The sequence below is a fragment of the Asparagus officinalis genome, chromosome 4 (assembly GCF_001876935.1).
Source record: "Asparagus officinalis chromosome 4, Aspof.V1, whole genome shotgun sequence".
Lineage (NCBI taxonomy): Eukaryota > Viridiplantae > Streptophyta > Magnoliopsida > Asparagales > Asparagaceae > Asparagus > Asparagus officinalis.
Genome location: NC_033797.1, coordinates 97,125,899 through 97,136,205, shown reverse-complemented (window position 1 = coordinate 97,136,205; position 10,307 = coordinate 97,125,899). Strand labels below are relative to the sequence as shown.

The 10,307-nt window shown below is 44.5% G+C and overlaps 1 protein-coding gene across 1 annotated transcript in view; it reads left to right on the top strand.

The window, feature by feature from the left end:
* Nucleotides 3,884–10,307, top strand: part of LOC109837887 (GDSL esterase/lipase At5g55050-like) — an 18,288-nt gene continuing 11,864 nt past the window's right edge. The window contains exon 1 of the mRNA XM_020406267.1: nucleotides 3,884–4,217. Within this exon, the coding sequence (XP_020261856.1) occupies nucleotides 3,956–4,217 (262 nt within the window). The 5' untranslated portion in view covers nucleotides 3,884–3,955. The remainder of the gene's footprint in view (nucleotides 4,218–10,307) is intronic.

Sequence of the window (10,307 nt, the reverse complement as noted above, 5' to 3'; positions counted from 1 at the left end):
TTTGTCGTTTTGCATCTTTGGTCGACTCGTTGGCTTGTACGCTTCACTAAGGGACTGACTGACGAACGCGTCGGTCACTTGGGGCTGCTTGACAAGCGCGTTTGATCACTCATGCGCGCATTGGCTGACGTGCGTGAGCTAATTGACGTGTGTGCGTTTGACCGACGCGCGCGAGCTGATTGACGTGCGCGAGCTGACCGACGCACGCGAGCTGACTGACGAGCGTGTTCGGTCACTTTGAGTTGACCGACGCGCGCAAGCTGATTGACATGCACGAGCTAACTGTAGGCTGTCTAAAAATCACAACAGATAGCTGATCCCCATCAAACACCAATGACGGAAGTTACAATCTGACGACTTCCAGAAGGCCATAATTTGAAGACTTTCACGTAGATCGCTGGAGGTTACAATCTGACGACCTTCACGATAACTGATGAAAGCTCTAATTCAACAGCCTTCACAATCAACATCGGGAGTTACAATCTGACGACTCTCATAATTTCAAGGAGCCAAGACGAAGATTACAAGAGGACGATATGTGCAAAGCTCTAGCAAAAGAGACTACAAATTGACGGTCTCTTCATATTAGAATGCAGATATCTCTCAAACCGTAAGGAATTTGGCGAAACGGATGAAGCGAACAAAAGCCTTTGGCTCGGTTCCGATGGCCCCGTCTCATCGAGATAGCCGATTTTTATATATAATTCGTCCAATTCCGACTTACGGTTTGAGAGTTATGACCTGTTCCTCGTAGCAAATTATGTTCTGAAGTCCGTCTGTAAGACTGGACTTCGTCAAAACATTGGACTTAGCCTGAAGCTCGCCAAGCCCGCCTAAGGTTCGCCTCTGCATTACAGAGTCAAAACGCACAGGTCGAACCAGCGTTATAACCTCAAAACGCAGAGGTTATCCTCGTGATATAACATCAAAACGCAGAGTTTTCAGGCCAACTGTGCGTTTTCAGGCCAACTGTGCGTTTACGGGCCCAGCTGTGCGTTTTCAGCCTCAACTGTGCGTTTTCAGCTCCAGCTGTGCGTTTTCAGCCTTAACTGTGCGTTTACGGGCCCAGCTGTGCGTTTTCAGCCTCAACTGTGCGTTTTTAGGCCAACTGTGCGTTTACAGGCCCAACTGTGCGTTTTCAGGTCCAGAAACGCACAGTTCGGGCCCAGAACGCTGTTTTCAGCGTTTGACTCGTTCAAGCACGATTTGAACGGTTCCAGAACCGTTTTCTCCCCAAGATTTTAGGGGATCACTACCCTATCATGGAGAGATTTATGGGGGGCAGTTACACCCCATTAAACCCTCATTAAGGAGAGATTTAAGGGGGCGGTTACACCCCTAAATCCCCTAAAAATAGGGGGAAACTCAACTGAGTTCAGGGGCTCTTTTTTTGGCTGACATTTTGGGGATCCTTGATCGGGCATCTTTGAGCTTTCTGCAGCAACAGAGAGCTTTGGAGATCAGCGACTTGAAGGAGCTCTTGAATCATTTTGTAAGGCTTTTATTGAAGCCTTCGAAATTATTCGGCCTTGGCTTATTAACCGACTTTCGGTTAAATCAACTCTTCCATAGAGTTTCAAACTCGTTCAGAGTTATCAACTCATTTAGAGTTATCAACTCGATCAGAGTTCGAAACTTGCTCCGCAAGTTCTTCTAAAACTCGCTCTGAGTTATCAACTCGATCAGAGTTCAAAACTTGCTCTGCAAGTTCTTCTAAAACTCACTCTGAGTTATTAACTCGTCAAGAGTTATTTTTAAGACTTGCCACGCAAGTTCTCCATAGCGTCAAATCGTGAGGAGAAGACTACGTTACAGTGAATCAAGACGTGCGGATCGTCAACGAGAAGCAAACTCGACGCGAGCATTCGAGGGAGGCATCTCATCGCCACCGTGAAGAACCCAGAATTAAACAAAGGGGAGAATCAAATTCATTCTCCTCTCTTTTGTAATCGGAATCCAAATTGTAATTGATTTTGAGAGGAATACAAGACAATTTTTCTTTCATTATCTTTTTACTGCAAATTTTCCAACAAACACTAACCGACGTGCGCGAGCTGATTGACGTGCGCGAGCTGACCGACGCGCGCGAGCTGACCGACGTGCGCAAGCTTACTAACGAGCGTGTTTTGTCACTTTGAGTTGACCGACGCGCGTGAGCTGATTGACGTGCGTGTGCTGACCGACGTGCGCGAACTGATTGACGAGCGTGTTCGGTCACTTTGAGTTCACCGACGCGCGCGAGCTGATTGACGTGCGCGAGATGACCAGCGTGCGCAGCGGCCGATTGGATAACCCTTCTTGACTCGTCCACTCTCTGTTTCGAGCTGTGTGCGAAATCTCATAGGCAATTTTAGACGCCTACACGAACGAACATCGTCAAACAGGCAAACTTCGTATGACAGACGAACCTCGTTGCATGAGCGAACCACGTCAAACTACGAGAACGCTAGGGTTACACCCTCGTGCGAATGCGTAGCTTGTCCGCATGCTGCAAAGCAGCCTATGAGGCAACCTCTGTGGCGTCAAATAGCATCACCTCGCCCTGATGCCTCCGTGCGAAGTGCAAAGTGCGTCTAACAAAGCGCCACTTAGCGCCTGAGCCCGATTAGTCCCGATCTCCGACCCATTGGCTCCCGGCCCCCGGCCCACGAGAACTTATAAGGGATTAATTCAATAAAACACTTAAAATAAAACACTTATCGGCTTGTCGTTGGCAAGCCTCGAACAAGGGACCTTTTGAAACACCAAAACATTAACTTTCCACTAGGCTACTAAGTATTTATGAAAAGTATTTATAGTTAATATATATATATAGTTTGAAAACTCATTTTGAAAAGCGGTTTTGACCAAAAACTCCAACACTATCTACTCAATATTTTCCTTTTAAAAAAGCTACTGAATATTAATGCAAAATTTCACAACGTTTGTAAACTGGACTCATCAAACAATTTATAATGCAGTCTCTTAACGTAGGTTACATAATCTAGAAAATCATCCTTTAGGTCGTGTCAAAATCTTCATCAATATTTTCTACTGCCACTCAAATGAATATTCAAGTATATCATATGGGCTGCCCTCTAAGAATCTTCCACATTCTTGTATAGTGACTATAATTATTGGCCCGCCAAACACTGCAATTGTAGTGGAAAGTACTTTAATCTATCTCCACCACTTTAAGAAAGACTCTTTATTAGTGGCCCCTCGAGACCTCAATCCTTCTGACTATCAACATTAGTTTCGCTTGGGCGTTATCGGTGAGTCCATTTCCGGAAAATTTTTTGGAGCGGGTTTTGATAGTTTTCGAATCCCTTTATACCCAAACCCGATAAACTAAAATCCAAACCTCCACCGTTACAACAACGATCTATTTTCACGAAATGACGGAAGTCCATATTACACTAGAGCTGTCCACATGCGAGCGGGATGAAGAGTAGTTCGGCATTTTCACCACCCTCGCGAATATATAATAGTTTTCTATTTTTAATAAAATTATATAATTTTTTTTCTTATTTTGAATAAAAAGGTTACTAGGTGGGACATTGGATTAGTAGCTTTAAGACTGAAATAGGCTCCAAAATTTACGTTCTGAAATATTTGGAAAATTTAGAATCCTTCTAAGTTTTCTTTCTTCGGTTTGTAGGATAGCCGAGCTCAAATTTTGGAGTCATGTGAAATTCCAAGTTAGTTTGTCACGCGAAGAACGGTTCGGATACAAAAGCGTGGAAAAACTATCCTACCCGATCCGCTAACCAAGTTTTCCCGTTTCGACCGGCGACCGCTGAGCTGGCAGAAAATGCAGTGCCCGACTTTTTGCTCTCCATCTCTTCGTTGTCCTCGTCCTGTTCACCGGTGGACCCCACCAACGGATACTTTGCTTGGGTACTTGAACTTGAGTGGGGATATCCTCATTCCTCCATAGCTCAGAGGCGGTGGAGAGAAAAAGCTGGGGGCGTTGATGGCTTCTTCTAATTTTCTCAGCACTCTTCTTCTTCTTCCTCTATCCCTGTACACCGCCCTCTCTCTGGTTCCCGCCGCCGAAGCGGGGCCCAAGGTGCCAGCGCTCTACGTGTTCGGCGACTCGACTGCTGACGTGGGCAACAACAATTTCTTGCCTGGGGCTCAGGCGAAGGCCAACTTCCCCCACTACGGGCTGGACTTCCCTCTCTCAAGGCCCACTGGCAGGTTCAGCAACGGCTACAACGGCATTGATTTCTTGGGTACGTTAATTTTCTTGCTTGCTTGTTAATTCTTTATTTTTTAGTTTTTTTTTTTTTATATGATCTATTATGCAGTTTAGGGAGATGGAAATATTGGGAATGTCTTGTTATTCTTGTATACTCTGTATGTTAGTAGCATAAGTGAGAGAGGGAATCTTTTTATTTTTATTATTATTTTTTTTCTTTTTGTAACTGAGAAAGTATGATGAAATTAGGAGAAGTTTTCAGGTTTCAGTTTAAAATATAAGAAATGACCCCAAGTTAAGAGGGAGGCAAGCATTTCTAGCATCTACATGTTATAATGAAACTATAGTAAGGAGAAATTCAAATGCGGAAAGAATTCTCCTTTCTGGAGTTTGCTTACGAGATTATGCTCCGTAGAATGTTTCTTAAAATTAAAAAAAAAGGGCGGGGGTGGGGGTGGGGGTTGTGGGTATCAAAGTAATAAATCCGAAGAAAACTGAGGTACTATTCCAAATCACTGAACAGAACTATGAACTGGCTGAGAACTACTGGTCCTGAGACAGCCAAAAGCTCAGGAAAAATCCCATAACATAGATCAACTCAGACTAAAGAAACAGGGTTTACGACGATCTTGTACTGAAAAACATGGAGAAAGAAACACAGAGCTAATAGGAAATTTTGTGAAATGTAAAATTCAGGCTAGTGAATAATGAAACTCAAACTTGTAGAGTGTTGCCTCTTTTTTTTCCGGTTTTGGTTTTGTTTTTTGTGGGAACTTTAGATTTAGGTTAGAGAATGGACTAGTTGAAGAATTATCCATGAGTTTGGGGTGAAGATGTGTAACCAATTTGAGTTAGATTTCAGCAAACATAGAAATGAGGAAGCAGGGGATCTCAGTTTCAAGTCCTATGTTGTCAGTAGAAATATATGAAAACTTTAATTCCATAGATGAGATAATATGGGCTTATATAGGCCCTACAAACATATCTTACAAATAAGCCACTTAACTATACTTAATATGTCAACACTCCTCCTCAAGATGGACGAAAGATATGTACTAAGCACATCTTGTTACATTCTCTAATCATATCTAATGAGCTAAGTCCCTTAGTCATACAATCTGCTGTCTGGTCCTTAGTTGAAACATGACTTAGCTCCAGTAGTCCACTATCCAAATTTTTCTTTAATGAAGAACTTATTGATCTCGATGTGTTTGGTTCTATCATGCTGCACTGGGTTGTTGGCGGTATTGATAGCTGACTTGTTATCACACCACAACTTTATCTTAGCTCCTTGATCCAGCTTCAGCTCCACCAGCATACTTTTCAACCATAACAACTCAGCAACTCCTAAGGCCATAGCTCTATACTCTGCCTCAGCTGTCGATCTTGCCACCACTAACTGCTTCTTGCTCTTCCACGAGACTAAGTTGCCTCCTATAAAAATACAGTATCCTGAGGTGGACCTCCTGTCATCAGCACAACTAGCCCAATCAGAGTCGCAGTAACCCTTAATACTTACATGTTCATTCTTTCTGAATATCAACCATTTTCTGGGGGCACTCTTCAAATATCTCAGAATCTGGTATACAACGTCCATATGACCCTTCCTCGGATCATGCATGTAGCGGCTCACCACGCTCACTACAAAAGAGATATCGGGACGTGTGTGACTCAGATAGATCAATCTGCCCACCAGCCTTTGGTATCTGTCACGATCAACTGGTTCTTCAGCTTCAGCACCCAGCTTGAACTTCTGATCGATCGGTATAGTTGTAAGTTTACACCCTAACATCCATGTCTCTTTGAGAAGATCCAGTGCGTACTTTCTCTGGGATAGGATAATCCCCTCCGCTCCTCGAGCTATCTCTATTCCAAGAAAGTATCAAAGCAAGCCAAGATCTTTCGCCTCGAATTCCTTACCCAGTCTCACTTTGAGTTGGGCAATCTTCTTCTCATCATCCCCTGTAATAATCATATCATCCACATATACTGTAAGCATGGTGATGTGACCTTCATTTCGTCGAAAAAACACGGTATGATCGGTGTTAATCTACTGGTACCCCATACCCAGCATAGCTCTCCTGAATCTGTCGAACCAAGCGTAGGGAGACTGCTTCAGCTCATAAAGAGACTTCTTTAATCTGCAGACCTTGTCCACTGTCTGATCTGTGTCGAATCCTGACGGAATTTCCATGTATACCTCTTCTACCAGATCTTCATGAAGAAATACATTCTTCACATCTAATTGGTGTAGCTTTCATCCATCATTTATTGCCAGAGAGATCAAGGTCCGAACAGTGCTCATCTTCGCCACCGGTGCAAAAGTCTCATCATAGTCGATCACATATGTCTGACTATATTCTTTTGCCACCAGACGAGTTTTGTAACGCTCAACCTATCCGTCTGGATTCTGCTTCACAGTGAAGACCCACTTGCATCCAACTACTCTCTTTTCTTTTGGTAGTTTTACTAACTCCTAAGTGCGGTTCTTCTCAAGGGCCCCTAGCTCTTCGTGCATCATCGTTTTCCACTTTGGGCCTTTTTTAGCATCCTGCCAATTGTTAGGTACAGTAACAGAGTCCAATGATGTAATGAATGCTCCATATGCAGGATGAATGTTAGAATATGATACAAACTGGGCAATATCCCATCCATATCTATCGGGAGGATTTTCCGCATTACTACGAGTAGTCCTCTGTACTGATATTGGTGTGGGAGGAGTAGGGAGAGGAATGTTATCACCTTGGGATGAATCTGGTGGTGGTGTCGGTGTCTCAGGAGTCGGAACAGGCGTTGGCAAGAGACTGAGCAGCACTAGTGACACTGTAGGTACTGTTCCTGTAATTTGCTTCCTCTTCCTACTATAGGTTAGTAGCTCTCCCTGAACCGTGGGCCTAACACCTCTTGTCTTATTTTCTTTCTTCTTTATTTTCCTGCTTCTCCTCAACTAATTCTCCCTCCCAAGGAATCGATACAGAAATTAATTTTTTCACATTGTTCACCGATCTCTCACCATTCTCCTCTCGCCTCATACTTCTAGTATTGGGCGAGTTACCAATGGATGAAGTTACCTTCCGGGTGTAATATGGCTCGAGTTCTCGAAAGTGCACATTCATGCTCACAAATAACCTTTTCTCCACCGGGCTCCAGCAAACATATCCCTTCTGAGTAGCAGAATATCCCACAAAGATGCACTTCACAGCTCTAAGGGCAAGCTTCCCGCTGTTGTCCTTCACAAAGCACACACAGCCAAACACTTTAAGTGGAAGAATCCTACCATTATCTTCCTTCAACGTCTCACACGGAGACTTCCAATCCAGTACTCTCGAGGGCATTCTTTTGATCAGCGCTGCTGCGATCAATACTGCTTACCCCCATAATGTTTCTGGGATATTCATAGAAATCATCATGCTTCTAGCAACCTCTAAAAAATATATGTTCTTCCTTTTCGCTGCCCCATTCTAAACTGGTGTGTATGGACATGTTGTCTGGTGCTGTATTCCCTGAGCTGACAAATATTCTTCAAGCGCTCTGTTGGTATACCCTGTCCCTTTATCCGACCTCAATACCTTCACCACTATTCCGTATTGAGTCTGAACATTCCTATGAAAGTTTTGGAAGCAACCAAACACTTCACTCTTATTTTTCATCAGGTATAACCAAGTAACATGAGAGAAACAATCAATAAAGGTAACAAAATACTTGTATTCATTCATAGAACTTGTGGAACAAGGCCCCAAACATCTGAATGTATCAAGTCAAATGCATGAGAACTTCTATGACCAGAACTAACATAAGAGCTTCTAGTAAGCTTTCCAAACTCACATGCATCACACATAAATTTCTGTTTATTTGCTTTCTCAAATAAAGATGGATACAATCTACTTAAAACACTAAAGGATGAGTGTCTCAAACGCTGGTGATGAAGCATTAACTCATTCTCAGCACTCATTTTAGATCCTACTCCTGATTTCTCCACGATTGACACTAATGCTGAATCCAGCCCTTCACGATCCAGATACCACAGTCCACTACGCCATGTGCCAGTCCTAAGTCTCTGTCTTGTCCCCTTCTCCTGAAAAATCACCTTGGGAATATCAAAAGAAACAATGCATTTTAGTTGGAGGATGATAGCACTAATGGACAAAAGATTGACCGGAAAGGAAGGAGCATGCAAATCATTGGACAAAGTTACAGAACCAGTACAATCGACTGTACCCTTACCAACCACCGGCTGAAATGTACCATCAGCTGTTTGAATACTATCAAGCGATGCTAGGTGAGTATATGATGAGAACTCACTAGCATTACCTGTCACATGTCGAGACGCACCGGAGTCGACTATCCATTCTGATGATCTGTCGGGAGACATAGAAACAAGAGCATGTATGTCATTAGTATCTTTGTTCGTATGAGCATAGGTAGCAGTGTTGCCTCTGGCGAAGAACGAAGTGGATGCTTCCTCAGTCCCACTCCTCAAGTCTCCATCCCCTGTTGTTTTTTGCTTCCTCCTGAGTATTGTCAGGAGAGCATGATCCTCCTCAGTAAAGACCACCTCAGCTTCTTCTTCTTTCTCTACTACCATCAGATTCGCCCGGTTTCTGCTCCTCTTCCACCTCGTCGATCCCCACGGTCACGACCACGACCTCCGAACTGTCCACGTCCACCCGAATCTCCTTCCTTGGCTGTCTTGGTGCAAGCGTGCCTTAGATGACCTACTGCACCGCAGTTGTAGCACTACCGAGTCTCTCCCCTGGATCCAGTGTTGCTAGAGGCTGCCAGTGCTAATTTCACCACAGGAAGTCCACCTGTCCCCGCCTGCAGCCGAATGCGAGTCTCCTCCTGGATCATAGCAAAGACAGCCTCCTCAAGCGTGAGAATCTTCGGCTGAGCTAGCAGTAATGCAATTCGCTGAGCGAACTCTGATGTCAATCCTTTGAGAAACACCATAGTCTTCTCCTGTAGAAAGGCCTCCCGTTCTTTACATCCCGGGTCCTTACAGCTCGTCCGAGGTGAGAAGTGATCATAATCTAGCCATAGCCGCTCCAGCTCTGTGGCATACTCCTGTATAGTCCTATCTCCCTGGACTGTGGCGTCGATCTCTCCCTTAATCTGGAACACCCTCAGGTTATTCCCCACTTCATTATAGGTCCTCCTCAACTTTTCCCAGACGTCCTTCACCTTCTCAATGCCATCCACTGTGGCGACGATCGACTGAACCAACGAGTTGAGGAGCCAGATGTATACCAACATATGAGTGAACTTCCACTCATCTCTTCCCTTCGAGTCCTCATCCGGCTCTGTCGCCTCTCTTGTCAAGTAACCATCCAGGTTCCTCCCTACAAGGGTGTATCTCACCCGCCGCGACCAGCTCAGGTAAGTACTCGGTCCATCAAGCTTCAGATCGATGGTCGGAAGCTCCAATTTCTTCGATGGTTTTGTCGTGCTCTCACCAACCGACAACTTCATCAGCTTCATCAAAGTTGACACCTCCGCGGGGTTCAACTTCTTGATGATCTCCTCCATCGATCAGGCTTCAGACCCAACACCTGTTCAACTTCTCTTTCGACCCTTATTGTGTGCAGTGAAAATTTCAGCAGCACCTCTGCTGCACAACAAGAGTAAGATATCAAACAAATTCTCGTTTCTCAGAGGAAACAAGAATCAAAAACAGTGATATATGTCATCGCCGTGAGATATATACTCTTCCTGTCATCAGTTCGAGGACTGAGTCGAGGGAATCCATGCCAAACTCTAGGTTCGACATGGTGCACCGCGGGGGAGGGCCTGTCATCAGTTCGAGGACTGAGTCGAGGGAACCCATGTCAAACTCTAGGTCCGACATAGCGCAGCAAGGGGCTCGAGGTGACAATATACTCTTCCTGTCATCAGTTCGAGGACTGAGTCGAGGGAATCCATGCCAAACTCTAGGTTCGACATGGTGCATATCAAACAAATTCTCGTTTCTCAGAGGAAACAAGAATCAAAAACAGTGATATATGTCATCGCCGTGAGATATATACTCTTCCTGTCATCAGTTCGAGGACTGAGTCGAGGGAATCCATGCCAAACTCTAGGTTCGACATGGTGCAGCAAGGAGGGGGTTCGGGGTTTGAGGAGGTTG